Source organism: Epinephelus moara, chromosome 13, assembly GCF_006386435.1.
Source record: "Epinephelus moara isolate mb chromosome 13, YSFRI_EMoa_1.0, whole genome shotgun sequence".
In the NCBI taxonomy this organism is placed as follows: Eukaryota; Metazoa; Chordata; class Actinopteri; order Perciformes; family Serranidae; genus Epinephelus; species Epinephelus moara.
In genome coordinates this window covers 15,679,778-15,699,187 of record NC_065518.1, presented here as the reverse complement: position 1 = coordinate 15,699,187, position 19,410 = coordinate 15,679,778, and the positions used below count along the sequence as shown (strand labels likewise).

At 41.6% G+C, this 19,410-nt stretch overlaps 1 protein-coding gene across 2 annotated transcripts in view; it reads left to right on the top strand.

Moving 5' to 3' along the window:
• Positions 1-18,483, top strand: part of LOC126399702 (vinculin) — a 33,390-nt gene extending 14,907 nt beyond the window's left edge. Inside the window, exons 3-21 of one of the 2 annotated variants that reach the window (XM_050059881.1) lie at positions 3,135-3,285; positions 5,346-5,454; positions 6,513-6,635; positions 6,756-6,916; positions 10,086-10,176; positions 10,687-10,834; positions 11,377-11,530; positions 11,615-11,790; positions 12,559-12,749; positions 13,736-13,935; positions 14,415-14,543; positions 14,678-14,827; positions 14,982-15,090; positions 15,192-15,494; positions 15,574-15,698; positions 15,823-16,005; positions 16,332-16,535; positions 16,625-16,729; positions 16,820-18,483. In XM_050059881.1, coding sequence (XP_049915838.1) covers positions 3,135-3,285; positions 5,346-5,454; positions 6,513-6,635; positions 6,756-6,916; positions 10,086-10,176; positions 10,687-10,834; positions 11,377-11,530; positions 11,615-11,790; positions 12,559-12,749; positions 13,736-13,935; positions 14,415-14,543; positions 14,678-14,827; positions 14,982-15,090; positions 15,192-15,494; positions 15,574-15,698; positions 15,823-16,005; positions 16,332-16,535; positions 16,625-16,729; positions 16,820-16,966 — 2,959 coding nt within the window. In that variant the 3' untranslated portion in view covers positions 16,967-18,483. Of the gene's footprint in view, positions 1-3,134; positions 3,286-5,345; positions 5,455-6,512; positions 6,636-6,755; positions 6,917-10,082; positions 10,177-10,686; positions 10,835-11,376; positions 11,531-11,614; positions 11,791-12,558; positions 12,750-13,735; positions 13,936-14,414; positions 14,544-14,677; positions 14,828-14,981; positions 15,091-15,191; positions 15,495-15,573; positions 15,699-15,822; positions 16,006-16,331; positions 16,536-16,624; positions 16,730-16,819 lie in introns of both variants that reach the window. The other variant, XM_050059880.1, reaches the window with a different exon arrangement.
• The last annotated feature ends 927 nt before the right edge of the window (positions 18,484-19,410 follow it).

The following is a 19,410-nucleotide window of genomic DNA, read 5'->3' as shown; positions in this document are numbered from 1 at the left end:
ACTATTTTTGCCTAGGGAGGAGTTCCTTTACCCTAAAGAAGAAGGGCCACAAACTCATACATGCCCTCATACATAAGAGCCACTGGCTGCTGCTGCTGCTGCTGCTGCTTTTGGTTTATGTTTAAACATGAAACACGCACAGAAATGTTGACATGTTGAGCTAGGAAAAGAGATTTACATGTTTCATTCATGTATTTGTTGTATTTGTAATGTATTTGTCGCTAAATCATAAACTTGCACTCAGCTACTGTCTCTCCGCATGAGAGTCTTCCACCGATCCTTATTACATGAGACACTACAGTCGAGGGAGGGAGTGGCAGGACCTGGGAGCCCCCCAAGGTCAGGGATGAAATGCATTGGCAGGCGCAGGTCGTCAGGCTCAACACATTTGGCGCCTCGAAGTCAAATCGTCACCCTGTCGTCATCCATCAGCCCATGTGCTGGAATGCGTCTCCTCCACTAAATATAGTGTCTGTCGGGGTCCGGTTAATGCATGGCTGTTTCTTGCTAGTGCACGCTGAAGGACACTGCTGGCTGGCTGGCTCTGCAAAGACAAACACACACACACACACACTCAAGTCAGCCTGGATGTCATGCACATACGTTAGCCTTTATCCTGCAGGAGACTTGCTGCTTTAGAAGAATGGAAACTGAGCACTTGTTAGGCCCCCTTTCACTGCTTTATAATGTGGAAAATAGTTATCATGATCTTTTTTTACCACGGCAACATTTGGCCCGTAGGCAACAGAAGGAAATCAGTAAACTGTGGGAACTAGAACATGTGTCGGTCCTTGGCTTGTTGCCTGTTTCTATGTGCAATATGGCTGTTATGACACAATGCAGGTGGCATGTATGACGCTGAATCAAAGGGCTGAGCCTGCAGTGTTTTCTGCTCTGGAGTTCACCGGGTACATCGCGCCTAGGAAGCAACAATCAATCATTCACATTTCTGTGGAACAGGGGTTAAATTGGGCCAGAGCCAACTGGAGCTCCACCTCCTGAGGTCCAAATCACATCCTGTGAGAACAAGCTGACTTTTCTGTCACAAGACACTCATGCTGAAGAAGTCAAAGTCAAGTCAGTTTTATTTATATATCCCAACATCACAAAATTGCCTCAAAGGACTTCACAGTCTGTACACCACAAATGCACTCTATCTTTTAACCATAAAAACCGTTAAAAGCATGCTTCATTTTTAACCAGCCCCCAACTTGCTTCCCTATATCCCACTCACTCAAGAGTTCACTTTAAAATGAAGTGTCCTGTCCATTCACTTATTCATTAGGCTTTCTTACAAAAAACCCACATTAGTGTAGGTTTGTTTTAGTAGATTTCTTCTGGAGCTCACAAAATGTGACTGAAAACTATTTTCAAGGTCAATAATGAACCTTCAAGCTCAATTCATTAGACTGTAGCAATATAACAACACACAATTCTACTCTGTGAAAACATGATTTTTATGCTTTAATAATTCAGAACAGAACACTTCAACAGCTATTTCATGAGACAGGTGTATAGGAGAGGGTTGAGTAGATCAAAAGTTGCAAACAAACACACTGTCTAAATGGCAAAAATACATTAAATTGCAATGTCTAGGTGATAGACCTTCATTAGGCAAAACAAGTCCCAAAACAAATCCCTTAAAAGTATCAAAAAAATACTATAAATACCAGTCTGATTCTGCGAAAGTATGACCGCATAATTTTCTTACTAGAGAACAAAGTTTGGTTCAAATATCTAATTATAATGTCTCCGTACATGCTGTGCTGCAGCTTGTGGTCAACTGTACTGGTTTGCACACAAACAGCCTATCACATACATACATAGCTTGTAGTACAGGAAGTATAGTAACTGTAGTATTGGAATGAGTACAGTCAGATTCAACTGTTTCTATGATGTGTAAACTCCTTGCAAAAGGTGTGAAACTTGGCCTGCATATTTTTCAGTTCATAATTCTTTTGAGCTCAGATATTTTCAGTATTGTTTTCATGTTGTGGTTGCTTTTAATTACACCCAGCACCAGTTACAGTCAAATCTAGTCAGGTTAAAAATATTTTGAATACCTAAATGTATGGAAATTAAATTGTATGAAGAATTGTGGTGTTAGGCTTTAACTGTAGGTGGAGAGAGCAGGGTACTCGTGGGTCCTTAAAAACTCTAATAGTCAGGCGTTAATCTGTATTAAATGTCTTATATCAGTCTTTCTGGTGTTGCAACCTTAAATCTCAAAATAATTAACAGATATTTAAAAAAATAATTTACTAAATGCCTCTTGCACAGAGGGATGTCGTATGCTGTAAAGCCCTGTGAGGCAAATTGTGATTTGTGATATTGGGCTTTATAAATAAAATTGATTGATTGATTGATTGACTATCGTCACGCAGACCAGAGTAGTGAAACCAGCAACACTCAACATTTGTTTCGGCCACTATGCTCCGAGCAGAAGATCCAGTGTCTGCTAGCTAGCTGTCTCTGAACCCTGGATGACAAGGGGAAGTGCAAATTCAACAGAAACTGGCTGTTTTAACCAATATTTTGTGGTATGGCTAAAACCAGTACAAGGCAATGCCCACAAGATTCTATGTATTTTAGGCAAACAAGTTTTTCAGACTCAGCACAGTGGGAATCGATGTAGTGGAATCCCACATTTTATGTTACAGTAAACATCTGGGTAAAACTATCTCTAACTCAGAGTAATTTATGCCTCCATGTTTTTTATTTTTGGTTCTTGTAAAATTGGTCCTAAATTTCTTTCATCGTCTTAAAGGTGTAGGAACCCTGAGAGAGGACTACCCTGTTTCTAATTCCCAATTTAACCCCTGTATGGAAGACCTGTATGGAAGTATTTAGTCTGGGATTTAGACTCTGGTTCTCACATTAATATATACTGAAAACGTGATGAAAAGCATATAAGAAGAGGAAAGGAAACTACGACCTGCTTAGACAGCAGTTACTGTATGTTATGGCTAGCTGTATCCCCAAGCTTCCATCTGTTTTTGCTGTAGGCAGTGTGCTGTTTCCATGCGTAAAGTCCATCTGGCTTCTGTAGGGCTTTGTACCATCAGCATGACTCGTTTTGAGGATTTTTGTTTTTTAACTGGTCTTATAATCAATTGTCTTTCTGCTGTCCACAGAGTGGAGAATGCGTGCACTAAGCTGGTGCAGGCAGCCTCCATGCTGAAAGCCGATCCGTACTCTGTTCCTGCTCGGGATTACCTCATCGATGGCTCCCGGGGCATCCTCTCTGGGACCTCTGACCTGCTCCTGACATTTGATGAGGCTGAGGTACTTTTCATTCATTCATTCATTCTTTATGTTATTTAACAAATCTGTTAACCAGCAGAAGTCTGTTTGCTGAACAAGGAGGTCAGAATGCAGATTCTGAACCTGTTAACACTTTATATTAACATACGTCTTGGACGATCCGATCACAGGTGGACAGCTCTAATTCTGTCTGTTCACACTTGGCATTAAGTGGTCTCGATTGACCACTTGATCGGATCTCACTTTCCCGCTCTGTATGCAAATAAACACATATCTAATTTTCATGCCAGGAGTACTACTACTGCTACAGGAGTGTGAGCTCCGCAACATGGGCAGATGACGAGAGTCCACTCTCACACACACAGTGACAGGGCTAACTGTTAGCATCCCACGGCTAACATAACCTAACCGATATTAACTGGTTTGACGATACAGTCAAGCTGTTTCGGTGTCGGTGTGAGTTTGTTGTGACCGTCAAACAGCGGCTGCTGTTCCCGCTGCTGTTTTAGCTCACATTGAACTCACTATTTACCTAGAGGAGAGCTGCTCCAGAGACAATCACTTAGCACTACGTTGGCAGCCACAGAAATTAGGTAGTTGGATAAGCAAGAACATCAGTGTGGCCCACTACACTACACATCAGAGTACACACGGCTAAGGATGCATGAATACCAGGTGTAAACAGGGCCTTTGCTACAGGAAAGAAATATCAGTCAGACTACACAGCTAGCTAGATGTCATCTGTTTTAGCAGTTAAATGTATTCTACTATACTTCATTCATGCATGATGTGGTCGTGCCCCCAACTTAAGTAACTTATGTGAATATAATTATGGTATATTGAGCCATCTGACGGTGAAGGAACTGATTTCTCTGCCTCTCTGTGTTCGTAAGTTCTCCCACTGCATTAGTAAAGCATTAGAGCAAAATGGCGTGCGTTTACATGTTTTTTGATTTGCCTGACCTTTCACATGACTGAAAATACTTCAGAAAGACATAACTGCGTAACTGCTTGGCTGGTTATGAATAGGAACCGAGAAGCAGAATGTGTGATAAGCTGATAACAACATTGCAACCAGAAACAAAAAATGCCAAGCCACAAATTCATGTACACCAACACAGCCAAATATGTGTGAAAAAAGGCTGCGAGAGTAAAATATAGAGCCCGGCCATGTAAAATATCCTGCCCCAGACATATTGATATCCTTAAGACCCAAATTTGTACGCTGCTATGCTTACTTGTTTGTTAAAAAGTAAATATAACTAATATATTGTAATCACATTTTTATCATCCTCAGATATAAATGATATTAGCCTTCCAAATCCAGTATTGGTCATGCTGTAAAAGATACTATATCTGGCAGCAGAGGTTGAGAAATGGACAGAACATAGCTAATATAGCTTGTAACTGTGGCAAAGGTTGTACCATTGATTTTCATTGAGCAGCAGCTGAGCTGAAAGGGCTTTAGTGTCTTTTTAATGGACACTTGAGCATGGCAGAGGCCTGCTGTTTCTCGCTCCTCTGCTATAAGGACAGTATCCATTCCTGCATTCCCCTCGGGTACCATAATGCTTATAAAGAAGACAGAGAGGTAGATAAATATGCCGCACATGTCTGAGAAACTCTCCATATTTCTTACACGAACAGTTTCTAAATCTTGAGCCAGGCAGGAGTATCATCTATCAGGGCCATCCATCTTTTCCTCTCAGGGATGGAGAGTAAAATATAAAGAAAAGTTGCATATCAGCTCTCTGGGAGCAGACATCAGGCATCCCAGCGCTGTCTGCAGCAGTCAGCAGGACTCAGCAGGAGTCATCAGTCAGCAGTGGCATCATGTTTTCCAGTGCAGCTCAGGGACGGCTCTGTATAGTGGAGTGGTGACTCCAGCAGTCCACATAAAGCCAGAGTGAAGCAGGACAAAGAGGCTGGAATGTCAGTAGGCAGCATTATCACGGTGTAATTAGAGAGGATGTGAATGGGAGGGGGGGGTGGGGCTGGTTTTGCATAATCACTCCACTCTGGGAATTCAACTTTGTTTTTGAATTAGCTTTTGTTGTTGTCTCATCCTGTCATGATCATAGGTCCGCAAAATAATCCGTGTGTGCAAAGGCATCCTGGAGTACCTGGCAGTGGCAGAGGTGGTGGAGTCTATGGAGGACTTGATTACATACACAAAGAACCTGGGACCAGGTCAGTCCTCTGATACAGTGGTGACAAGATTACACTGCTGATGTCTTCCCTTCACAGTATCTCAGATGTTTTGCTGTCTTAGTTGACAGATTCAGGGCGTGAATGTGCTGGAGTTAACATTTAGTTTTTGCTTTGTTAGCGTCAAGTGATTATTGCGGTGCAGAAAGTAGAGCTCAGCTGCGGGCACACGTTTAACAACTATATATGTTCTTCTAGGGGGATTTATTTATTTTTTAAAGTTTATTTTATTTTTTAAATTTTTTTACAGAGATATATAATAAATAAAGATAGAAATGAAATAAAATAGAGAGATGGTAATCATATTTATACTCAAATTTGTTATATTATATTTAATTATTATTATTAATATTATTATTATTAGTAGTAGTAGTAGTAGTAGTAGTAGTAGCATTGTTATTTTTATGTTTAGTGTTATTGTGGTAATTATTGTGATTATTACTGTTATTATTAGTAGTAGTATGTTTCTTTTTTAAAGTTATTTATTTTTCATTCATTTTTTACCATTACTTCCCTCTATTTTATTAAATTTTTATCTTTTATTAATTCATATTAATATCTTTATTCATGAAGTTTTATCATTATTGTTTTTATTAATATTATTATTGTATTGTTTATTATCTCTACTGCTATCTCTCCATGTATACAGGTATATAGGAAATTGAAATGGGCATTGAAACTTAGACACTGAACTACAGATTCATGTTTGCCCTGAAAATTTCAGTGAATAAAACTGAAATAAAAGTAGAACTCAGATTATAAATTTAAGCAACAGGAGAAATACAAAAATACTCAAGTACAAGTTAAAGCCCTGTATTCAAAGTTTGTAAGATTTAGGAAGTTTTTCTATTTTGGAGTCTTCTTATTTCATGATCCTCTCTCATGCTCTGTTTATAATCGTAATCTTTAAAATAAATAACCTCTGGCATGTCTTAAATGGAAATATTTGTGTACCACTACCTTAAAATTACACTTTAAATATATTACTCGAGTAAATGTACTTAGTTCCTTCCCACCTCTGCTTTGCTGCCTGTGCCCAGGGATGACGAAGATGGCAAAAATGATAGATGAGCGACAGCAGGAGCTGACACACCAGGAGCACCGTGTGATGCTGGTCAACTCCATGAACACAGTCAAAGAGCTGCTGCCCATCCTCATCTCAGGTAATCACACGGGGAATTTTTATCTGATTCGTTTTTTTATAACTAGCTGGCTCGATGTATTTTAGGTCAGTGTTTTGGGGTTGAAATATTGTTTAATGTGAGTTCTGTTTTATATTTCAGGTATCAAAATCTTTGTGACGACCAAGACGTCTGGCAGCCAGGGTGTGGAGGAAGCCTTGAAGAACCGCAACTTCACTTTTGAGAAGATGAGCGCCGAGATAAACGAGATTATCAGAGTGCTGCAGCTGACGTCCTGGGACGAGGACGCCTGGGCCAACAAGGTACGCGCCATGAATTACATGCTTTTTGGCCATCAAAGTCACATGCGCAGTTATTATAAATACACACGAGGAACAAGAGACTGCTTTGCTCCTTGAGCTGTTCGGTGTTTAAGCTTTGTTTTTGTGCAGTCTTCATGGATCACAGCTGGAAGCAGTGTTTGTAGGAGCGGATTTTATCTGCAACCCGCTGTGCTCTCACACACTCCCAGAATGCCGTTGGCAGAAGGCTGCAGACTGGAGAGAATATGAAGTGATGTTATTCTTATTTATTTTTTAACAAGGCATGCACTTTGTTTCATCAGGATGATCTTATTTCAAGGGTGACAGGTGTGAAAAATGCTTTTGCTTTATTTCAAGCTTACATACAGTTAGTGATGAACGTAGGAATGCTTTATCTTTCCGTGTCTCTGTGTAGCTGGTTAATCTTTTGGGCTCTTCATGTTTTCCTGCTCTGCACGTTCTGCTCCTGTCCTGTCCGACACTCTCCAAACGGCTCCTTAATGTGCCACTTTTCTCTTTGTTGACACTTTTTTTTGTTGCTCTCAGTTGGTATGTCCAGTTCAACATTTGTATTTATGTCGTTCTTCCTTTCTTTTGTACCGTTTCTTTCTCCCTTCACCCCCTGTAGAAGGTAAGCCTTACCTCTCTCGCCCCTTGGTTGTGAAGCGGCATGTCTGACAGATGTGTGTGCTGTCTTGTGCTTTGTGGTGCCATTGTGTGCTCATCAGTAGTGAGGCAGCCGTGAGGTTAAACTGTTGACTATGTATCGATAGAGTAAATTAGCAGTTTGAATTTATCGGACTGCTAATGGAATGGTGTTTATTGAAGAAATGCTAAGCAGGTTGAATAGCTGAAATGTTGATTGATTTTTTTTTTACCCCTCTTTTTTGATTTGTTTTGCCTCATAACATCAACATGTATCAACATCTGTGTGTCCTCCTCCTGTGTCATTTTAAACCTCACCATGTGCATGTCCTCAACCTGTCTGATTATTGATTGACCCAACTCATGCTGTATCGATTTGGGTGTCATTAATGAGAAGTCTCTCAGCATTTTCCTGATCCCTACTTGCATTTAACATCCTTGGGAGGAGAGCACATAGAAAAACTGATATGGATTTTGTTGTATGAATTGCTAATTTTTAGGGATGCACCTTTTGTTGGCTGATATTCACCTTGTTGGCCACCAGCAATTAAGATTGGCCGATGTGTTTTTTGTTGTGTCACACCAGTTTTAAATGGGCTTAAAAGTAGGGTTTGAGACCAATGTCTTTATGGGGACGGTAAAAAGCGTGTTTGGAACGAACAGAGATCTTAAAGGAAGACGTAAACTCACTATCGTCTCGTCAGAGGATGCACCCGATTGTTTCCCTGATAATCTTACATGGTGAACAATGAATCTGTGGTAAAATCGACAGGAGGAGAGCAAGGTAACGTTAGCTGTTAGCAGTCAGTGGCTGCAAGTAACAGATAACAGAGGTTGCATTTAGTTACATTATGATACGTTCAAGCTCTATTAAGTAAAAAATTTGTGTTTTGCAAAGGCATGATGTATTCAAATCTAATCTTGTGAACAATTGCTTTTGGAGTTAACTTAAATAAATACATTTTTTGAAGGGAAAATGTAAAATAGATTATAGAGATGGAATTAGGAAATGTTATAGGCTTTTGAAGCAGTTATTAAAAATATTTTCATGTTGAAAAAACGCTATATTAAAGGTTGTTTCTTACATTTCTATGATTAAATCTGTGCTCATTTAAAGACTTAAGCTGTTCAATTATTTTGTTATAATGAAAATCTAATTTTTCTTAGTATGAAAGGAAACGAAACAACAAAAAAACATCGGTATCAGCTGTCATCCAAAGTATCGATATCGGCCCAGAATTTCAAAATCAGTGCATCCCTACTAATTCTCAGGTTTAATCCAAGACATTTGGCCTTGTTTGCTCACAAATTTTATTTCCATGAACACTGAATGTGCCCTCTCACTCTACATAATCCCTATTACTAATGTGATGAACCACACCTTGTCTAATTTTTGAGTAATTCCATTCTGTGTTTGAATATAGGCTGTAATGAATGTGTGTTTGCATTTGAGATTCTTTATCGATTCATCTTTACTTCACTGGCTGGCTTTGTCACCCACACACACAGGTAGTTACAGACAGAACAGCTGCTGCACAAGTTTGAACAGTCAACTAATAATACACTAATAATAACTAATACACCCATGCAGCACTGTGACATCACTTCACACCTTTGTACTTCCTGTTTTTTCTCTTCCCTTGTTCAGGTGTTACTCCACACTCCCAGTTATTTAAACAAACATACTTGTTCTCTTTTATTTTGACAGAGGGATTATTGTGAGGGCTCAGACATATTATGTGACAAATACTTTGAAAACAAGCAGTGTAGGTTTGTTCTTATTCAGCTTAATTTGCTATGAAACTCTTGCTGAACTAGGTGATGTAGATACAAGCTGCATATATGAAGGACAATAATGTGTGTTTTCTGTATTTCTGTTCTCGTACCATGAAAAATAAGCTCACTTAAGCACTCATTCATGCGCTCTGGTCTCCTGCTTTGCTCCGTGTCCTACAGGACTCTGCTTTGTTTTGCAGACTCTGGCAATGAGTGGACTCATTGTCGAGTCGGCCACAGTTGGACAGAATGTTGTATTTCCATCCGCTCTGATTGAGATACAACGGAGAGTCGTTTGGCTTTCATAACATGACACGCTCATTATTGACTGTGTAGAAGAATGATGGAAACGGCATGTGCTGCGTGGTTGTGCCTGACAAGTGTTAGCGATGCTGCACATGGACTCTGCTGTGTGTTTCTTGTACTGGAATAACTAAACCGTTGGGTTTGATCAGAACGATGATGAGGGCCTGGAGCGCTGCTTGACCGTGCAGCTCACTAAGGAAGAAACTTTGAATAAGGAAAAATTTACTCCAAGCCCAGTTTTAATGAGTCATGACCTTATTTTTTAAAAGGAATATAATTATTACAATGAGATTCCAGTGTGTCTTATTATCACGTAGAGATATATAGAGAGAATGTGTATACATGGAATGACTAAGGGCATTGATCGGCTCATTTTTTAGTTTTCTTTGGTTGCATTGATTCCCTTTAAGTTATTCATTCATTCTGTCTTTCAAACCCAAAGGACACAGAGGCCATGAAAAGGGCTCTGGGGCTTATCGACTCAAAGATGGCTCAGGCGAAGAACTGGCTGAGGGATCCAAACGCTCAACCAGGTAACAAACATTCATGTGCTATACCTTAAAGGGTACTTTTGGTATTTCTCCAGACCCCATTTTCCCATGTTTTTGTGTCTAAGTGACTAACGGGAACAACAAATTTTGAAATTGGTCCATATTAAGAGAGACCACTACTACTTGTTTTTGCGTCTGACAACCATAGGAAAGCATCCCTACAGAGATAGACCTCTTGGTTAAGTGTAACATCCTTGTTGTTGAACTTGAAACAACCCTGAGATCGCAATCCGCAAACCCACCAGACTCCATTGAAATAAACAGTAATTTTAGTGCATACAGAACCAGCATATTTTCACATCAAACTGGGTGGATTAAGGGTTTATTTCAGCTGAATCAGAGTTTGTAATTGGTGGAACAGTTGAAAGACAAACTGAGAAAGTTTCTGCGAGTTTTCTTTGTTTCTGTCAACTTTGAATAAAGTGTGTTTTATGATGCTAAAATGATAATCTTGTTGTGTGTATTGACGCTGTTGATGTGTCGTGCTTCTAGGGGACGCTGGTGAGCAGGCCATCCGACAGATCCTTGATGAAGCTGGGAAAGTTGGAGAACTGTGTGCTGGGAAGGAGCGCAGAGATATCGTGGGCACAGCCAAGACCTTGGGCCAGATGACTGACCAGGTGTCAGAGATGAGGGCCAGGTAAGACATTGCTTTGTGTGTCTGTGTTCCACTTATCACAAGACAATTCCCCTCATATTTCATGCAGTGCATGTCGTCCTTTCATTAGATATTCTCATGTTCTGTTACTGTAATCGAATTTTTATTGATAAATGCTCCATTTACACAGTAGTTTGATTTTTTCTCCTTAAGTGTAGGGAGTGTAAGGCAGTAAGCACATTAGAGGGGATTATTGTGTGTAAGAGTGGAAGTGATATCCTTCTGATATGAAATCTGATTGTCACCAGGGACCCTGAGTCACGCTCGATTAAAAGCAGCTGTTTGGTATTAATCCATAATCTGCTTTAACCCCTGGTTGAGCTACTGCTCTGAAAACGGAGAGACGCCTCTGAGCCTTGTCTGGTAATGGAGGCTTTAAGTTAGGAAATGCTATTCTTAAACAGGGGGGGACCAGAAGGATTAAGGATTTGAGTAAACCAACAGAGGAGTGTGCATGTGTGGCCTTTAAAGGCATAGCCGAGCTGCCGTTTATGGTATCCATGTGTTTTCTTTGTCCACCCCAGAGGTCAGGGGGCGTCCCCAGCTGCCATGCAGAAGGCACAGCAGGTTTCCCAGGGGCTCGACGTGCTAACTGGCAAGGTGGAAAATGCTGCTCGCAAGCTGGAGGCCATGACTAACTCCAAGCAGGCCATTGCCAAGAGGATCGATGCAGCACAGGTGAGTCATTAACCCTGTCTGGCTTCAAACCTTGAAATACAAGTTTCTGATGGTGTTTTCAGTGTGCGTTCCCCGCCCCTGCAGAACTGGCTGGCAGACCCTAATGGCAGCCCAGAGGGAGAAGAGAACATCAAGGCTCTGCTCACTGAGGGCAAAAAGATTGCAGACATGTGTGAGGACCCCAAAGAAAGAGATGACATCTTGCGCTCTATTGGAGAGATCGCTGGCATGACTGCCAAACTGTCTGATCTCAGAAGACAGTAAGTTCCTGACTGCTGCAGATATTGCATCATTTTATGCTCTTGTTTATGTGTGTCTGAACTGTACTTTTATGGAGTGCCATTTGAGTCAATATCACATAAATAAATACAGAAATATGCCAATGAAATCAATTTTAGCTTTACTAAATGAGGCAATAAATCTATTTATTTATTTGAGTCTGAGCCTGACTTTTATGGCATGCCATTAAAGTCAATAATAAATAAACAAATACATAAATTTTGTTCTGCACCAGGAAGTGTAAAAAGCACTCATTTTATTTTTATTGAAAGTACTCCATATTTGAAGGAAACAGCTGTGGCTCAGAAGGTTGAGTGGGTCATACACTAATCGTAAGATCGGTGGTGTGATCCCCAACTCCTCCAAGCCACATGTTGTGTCTTCCTTGGGCAAGATACTGAACCCCAAATTGCTCCCGATGGCTTATCCATCGATGTTGAGTGTGTTTAAGCTGAGTAGCAGGTTGCACCTTGTATGGTAACCTTGGTTGCCAGTGTGTGAATGTTTATGTGAATGGGTGAATGTGACATGTAGTTTTAAAGTGCTTTGAGTGGTCAGAAGACTAAAAAGGTGCTATACAAGTGCAGGTCCATGCCACTGAACTGGTGCTAAGAAAGCACTCGTAATCAAACTGATTGACAGCTATGTGCTCACTAACTATAGCTGGCCATTTACAGGCCTCATTTCAGCCATATCTTTATATTAAAACACCACCTCAGACCTTTTTCGCTGTTTTTAATTCCTTATAGGGGTAAAGGTGACACTCCTGAGGCCAGAGCTTTGGCGAAACAGATCGCAACAGCTCTGCAGAACCTGCAGTCCAAGACCAACAAAGCTGTGGCCAATAGCAGGCCTGCAAAGGCAGCTGTTCACTTGGAGGGAAAGATCGAGCAGGCGCAGCGCTGGATTGACAATCCCACCATGGATGACAGTGGCGTGGGTGAGTCTGGCTGCTGTCCTCCCCAACTCCCCCATCTCTCTATCTTTCCCTCACACTCCTTCACATTCCTTCCACTGCTCCTGTGGTTAAAAAACCAGACCAGACACTTTGTGTACATGTCGCTTTCTACTGTACTCAACATTCCACAACATTCTACCAACTCTGTTATTTCTTTCTTTTGGTTTTGGCTTGTCTCCTCTCGAACCTGGACATCGTCTTACATGTTTACAGTAGAGCTGTAGGCTGGCTGCTGTAAGAATGATTGGTCCACACAGTGTAATAGATCTAAGGCTTACCTCAAAGGAACAACATGAAATAATACAGGAGAAGCTATGGCTTTCTTTCCCTGCAAGTGTTGATACAAGCACGCAGTAAAATACCAACAGTACCTAGCATTTAATGGGCAGCTATTTGCAGGAGGCGGCCAAGGTCAACACTGGCCTTAAAAACACACTTCACAGTTAACTAATGCTGAAACAGTTAACAACTTTCAGTTTAGTGTTGGATTAAAATCATTTATCAAGCAAAAATGGCAATCATTCTCTGGTTGAGGCTTCTCAAATGTGAGGATTTTCCTATTGGGCGCACAAAACAACTGCTTGAAAATGTAACCATGGGAATTGTAATTGGCATTTTTCACAGTTTGACGACATAACGTAGATGATGGATAAGTTAGCAGGGAAAAGAAAGATGTGATGTGGCATGATAAGAATTAAAAACTCCTATTAAAACAATTTTGAAGTGATATAAAGAATATATTCATGTCCTGATTCCAAGAAAATCTAGAAGTAACCCACCTCTATTCCCTTTAAAGTTGGTACAACAGTAGCAACCAGCGCCCAGCCTTGCAGTCTCTAGGCGATAAAAGATGCAGCATGTGTACGAGTCCTTTGTGTTAATGCACCCAGAGGTGACAGCACAATGTTAAATAGCAAAATATTGTTTCTTGTGAATCTTCATGCGTATGTTTTTTGTCTTGTGTTTAGGCCAGGCAGCCATCCGCGGGCTGGTGGCAGAGGGCCGCAGGCTGGCCAATGCTCTGCCAGGCCCGTACAGGCAGGAGCTTCTGGGTAAGTGCGAGCAGGTGGAGCAGCTCATGGCCCAGCTGGCCGACCTGGCTGCCCGCGGGGAAGGGGACTCTCCTCAGGCGCGTGCTATCGCCCAGCAGCTCCAGGAGGCTTTGAAAGTAAGATGGCTCTCGGTCAACAGTCATTCAGACCTGTGGCTTCACTTTGATAGATCATGATCCATACACAGAGACAGAGAAACACCCCCCTCTGCTGGTTATAATGAACTACTAAAGATCTGAGAAATAATGGAAATCTCAGATCTGTATTTTGGGGGTTTTCAGTCTTTCAGATAAGTTGAAAGATTACGTGCTACATGCTGAAAAACTTCTCCAAATCTCCTTAAGTTATGTCATTCTGAAACAAGCTGTTCACAGTTCCCTTAAAGTCTGCCTTGTGTAGAGGGCAGATAGGGACAGATTCGTACAGCACTTGACTTCAGAGGATGTTGAAGTTCATGGAGAGTTAGTATTTTTTAATCTGCGAGATCAGCAAGATTTATCTGGACAAAATTGATGTAACACGTGTGTATCTGTAATCTTAGTCAGCCGCTGTGAGTGTGCTGACTGGTCGTAACATCTGTTTGTTCTCCTCCCAGGACCTGAAAGGGAAGATGCAAGAGGCGATGACTCAGGAGGTGTCAGACATCTTCAGCGACACCACCACCCCCATCAAGTTACTGGCAGTGGCTGCCACCGCCCCGCTGGACGCCCCCAACAGAGATGAGGTCAGCTCTACAGTCACTCTGCTCCTCGCTGTGATCTCACTGCGATCAGCCTCGTTCGGTTATATTTATTGGCAGTGCGTTGTATTATTTATAACGAGCCCTTTTGGATAATTGTTTTATTTGATCATGTGTAGGTCTTTGATGAAAGGGCTGCCAACTTTGAGAACCACGCCAATAAGCTTGGCACCACAGCAGAGAAGGCTGCTGCTGTCGGCACTGCCAACAAGAGCACAGTGGAGGGAATCCAGGCTGCCGTCAAGTCAACAAGAGACTTAACACCGCAAGTATGTAACGGTTTAGTGTTTATATCTGTTTCTGTTTGTGTCTGCCCTCCACTCTGCATCAACAGTCACAGAGCTTGAGTGTTTTCTGCTTCTTGAGCCAAGTCTTTAGTTGTAGTCATTGGACTGACAATTAATGACTTGAACTGTTTTTTAGGTGGTATCTGCTGCTCGTATTCTGTTGAGAAACCCTGGCAACCAGGCTGCGTATGAACATTTTGAAACCATGAAGAATCAGTGGATTGACAATGTGGAGAAGATGACAGGTGAGGTGCCATAAAGATGCTGTAGATTCCCTGATTACAGGTGATCCCTATTCCATACCCCCGAGTGTAATTCCCTTTATTAACATCTTATAAATCTTTAGGTTTGGTGGACGAAGCCATCGATACCAAATCCTTGCTGGATGCCTCAGAGGAGGCCATCAAGAAGGACCTGGAAAAGTGTCGTCTGGCCATGTCCAACCACCAGCCTCAGATGCTGGTAGCCGGTGCCACCAGCATCGCCCGCAGAGCCAACCGTATCCTCCTGGTGGCGAAGCGAGAGGTGGAGAACTCTGAGGATCCTAAATTCAGGGAGGTAGTGAAGGCTGCATCCGATGAACTGAGCCAGACAATTTCTCCTATGGTGATGGATGCTAAAGCAGTGGCTGGAAATATCCAGGATCCAAGTAAGTGATGTTGCTAATGGGATTTAGGATTATGTTTTATGTGCACCTGTGATAAAGATATTTGTCTTGTGGTTCCCAGGTCTTCAGAAGGGCTTTTTGGACTCAGGTTATAAGATTCTTGGTGCTGTGGCAAAAGTCAGAGAGGCATTCCAGCCCCAAGAGCCAGACTTCCCGCCACCTCCTCCTGAACTGGATCAGCTTAATGTAAGTCCTCGGATAAGCACAACTTTTAATTTGGCAAATCATCTGAGGCTGCTTTGGTTTAGTGTCCAGAATGACTTGTGTATTTACACAGCCAAACCATAATTACTTGAACTTGTCCTCGTAGCTTAACGATGAGGCAGCACCACCCAAACCTCCTCTTCCTGAGGGCGAGGTACCTCCCCCCAGGCCTCCTCCCCCAGAGGAGAAAGATGAGGAGTTCCCTGAGCAGACTGGTGAGATGGTGAACGAGCCCATGATGGTGGCTGCCAGGCAGCTCCACGATGAAGCCCGCAAATGGTCCAGCAAAGTAAGTCAACACTGTTAAACATAGTTACAGACTTTTCATGTTAAAATCCTCGGCTTTCAGATGGCTGTATTCATAACTGCCTACGATATATTACTGGTGAATGTAGTCTGCAGTTGGAGTGTTTGCGACATACTGCAAACCGCATTTGTCAGTGGTATGCAGTATGAAACTTTAAATTGATTTATGTTGCAGTATGCTAGTTCAGGCTTAGCCAATTCCAGTTTTGGAAAGCGGAAGTAATCAATAGCACGGCTAACATTAATAGCAACCACCGCTACTCATGGATGGATTACTGAATGGGCCTGTGTACCTGTCGTACCTCGTAGGGAAACGACATCATTGGTGCAGCCAAGCGAATGGCTTTGCTCATGGCCGAGATGTCCCGTCTGGTGCGTGGAGGCAGCGGAAACAAGCGTGCTCTCATCCAGTGCGCCAAGGACATCGCTAAGGCTTCTGATGAGGTCACACGGCTGGCCAAGGAGGTGGCCAAGCAGTGCACTGACAAGCGTATCCGGACCAACCTGCTCCAGGTCAGTGCAGTCGTCCTTATCAGAGAGTTTTGGGTGTGGCTTTGGGTTTGGTTTGTCTGACCTCGCCTGACTTTCTGATCTTGTTTCAGGTGTGCGAGCGTATTCCCACCATCAGCACTCAGCTCAAAATCCTGTCCACAGTCAAGGCCACCATGTTGGGTCGTACCAACATCAGTGAAGAGGAGTCAGAGCAGGTGAGCAGAGTCTTTATCATTTCCAAAAAGCCTTTGAGAAGAGATTATTATAGTTTCCTTCATCACTGTATCTCTTCATTTCTTCTTCAGGCTACTGAGATGTTGGTCCACAATGCTCAGAACCTGATGCAGTCTGTGAAGGAGACGGTCAGAGAGGCCGAGGCAGCTTCCATTAAGATCCGGACAGATGCAGGTTTCACCCTCCACTGGGTCAGGAAGACTCCCTGGTACCAGTAAGAGGAGGGCCACTGTTCCTCTGCTCGATGCTGGTTCCATCCAGCTGTCCAGGAGGACATTGAAAGGACAGATATATTGTTTATCAGAGCTATGATATCAGTGCCCAACACACTAATATGGGTGAAGCTTCTCTATTAGTCCCATATCCTGTCTGTAACAGTTGCTGTTCTGGTAGAATGTAAACAGTGGGACTATCAGTGCGAGTTATGGGTTAGATTCTTACTGGGGACGTCTTTTTTTTTTTTTCTAAAAGTGTGTAAAAAATTTATTTTAAAGCTTATTTTGACAAATCCCAGGAATATATACCGTATGTTTTGATTAGAGGTTGGATTACATGTAATGCAAGGTTGGTTTTTGGCCTCCTCTAGACACATTAAGTTAAATTTGAATAACTAGATTTTCTGGAGACATTTTTGTATCTTTGTACTGATAATTTTATTATCATTCATTCGCCTTTGCTAGAATAAGCACATGAAATCTGAGGAGTTGTTACAAGTACAGTATAGGCCGACGCTCAGCAGCACACGCAAGATATATTCAGTGGTATTATGCCTGTTTACACTATTCTATATGATCACAAGTGAAAGACAAGAGAAACACTGTTTATTATTGTACATCGTGTAATGCAATCGTAGCGTTCTTTATTTTCTTAAGAGTTCTGCCAAAGACATTCTGCCATGATCTTTGAAAATTTTTCTTTGGTCAGCAAATACAGATTTTGTTACTTAAAAAAATAACTTGGATTACTGCGAAGTGCTTGTGTTAAACTCTTTCTAGATATGTTTAATGTTTCACATGTTGCATTGAGATTACATGTAAGAAACAGGCTTATGCTACAGTATGAGGCCAAAAATTATTACTCAGATTTTCACAGCAAGCTAACAAAGCTTCAGAAAGGCTCATCTTGCCTGCTGTTTTTTCTTTCCTTCTTCTAAACACTGCACACAGTTGTACGTCTCATGTTGTCTTGTTGTGCACAATCATTTTTTTTTGTGATATATGAATTGCACACTTCTCCTAGGTAGTCAAGGGAATGACCAGAGTTTAGAGATGAAGCACAGTGTCATCTGCAGCTGGTGAAATCTTCATTTTACGTCTCAACATGTCTTGATACACTAAGCATAACTGGCCACCGCGTGTGGCGACTGTATTTGATATTTTTTGAAATGTCTGAAGACCGTCGGTGTGAATGTGTCTCTTTTTAAGTATCTAATACCAGCGGATGTGCCTTGCAAGAGAAACTTCATTTGCAACAGATACAGTTTTGCTTTGCAGATCTTTTGTATGATTTGGTGTTTATTTGTTCAGAACACTTGTTGTACATGATTCTTCCGTAAGGTTACACCCGCTTCATGACGTTTATTTCATGTCAAATGATGCTCTATGCAAACCCTGAGAACGTTTGTTTTTAAAAGCTATCAAAATTATGCAACTCGGTCGGGTTTAAATGGGCCTGAACAACATTTTGCTGAGGCATTGTTCACAATTTTGTAATAAAGCATTTTATAGCACTTTGAGGTGTGTTTGCGATCATTTCTGTTTTTACCAGGGCCTGTGATTGTAAGGAAGTTGAGGCTCTTGTTTTGTCAAGAAGGTTCTCATTTATCTGACTTCTTATCGATCTCTACTGCACCACCTGGAGGTATCATCCTGCAGCTACTGTGCAGATGTTGAAGCCAACTGAACAGCCTGCGTCAAGGCTCAGCTTGTCCTTAACTTTAACCACTAAACTGGGACACTCTTTGAGCACAAACGTATTAATTGACTCTCATTCCACAGTCAAAGCATTTACATTTTCTTGAAGCTGTATCACAATGACCCACTAAGGGGGGGGCCTACATTTCAGTTCTGTGCTTATGTGGAGCTTGCAGAACTGTAAAGTCATTATACTCTGTTTTCATCAGTCAACTCGAACTCAGTGGAGTGGGTGGATTCAAAGGTCTCTACCCAGGCAAATTACCACAAACAAAGGGATACACAATGAATCAAGGGCTTTTAGCTGCCTGCTTTGTCCAGTCAGTGACCCAGTCTTGGCATTAACATCATGAAAACCATTACATTTGACTTTACAAATTCAGTCTTGTGTTCCAAATCTAACCCAGGCAGCAAGGAGTTTGGTGCAGTGTCTTTGGAGACAAAATGAGTGAGCATAATTAGAAGCATGATTTTCCATTTGGTGTGGCAAGTGTTAATTTTGATACTGAATGGCTTTGATAGTTTGTTAAAATACAAATTTATTTGGACATGTGATGCACCATGTAAATTTTGACAGGCCCAGAAAGAAACAAGACAGGTAGTAGACATGAAAGGTCATACTACTGTAGGATGTGAATCAGTGTCTTGATGGCGCACAAAACTGATTTGCCACAGTCACTGAAACTTTTTGGTACCAAGAAAACCACCTAAAATTCAGGAGGCTACCTTGAGTGTAACTTTTAGAACTT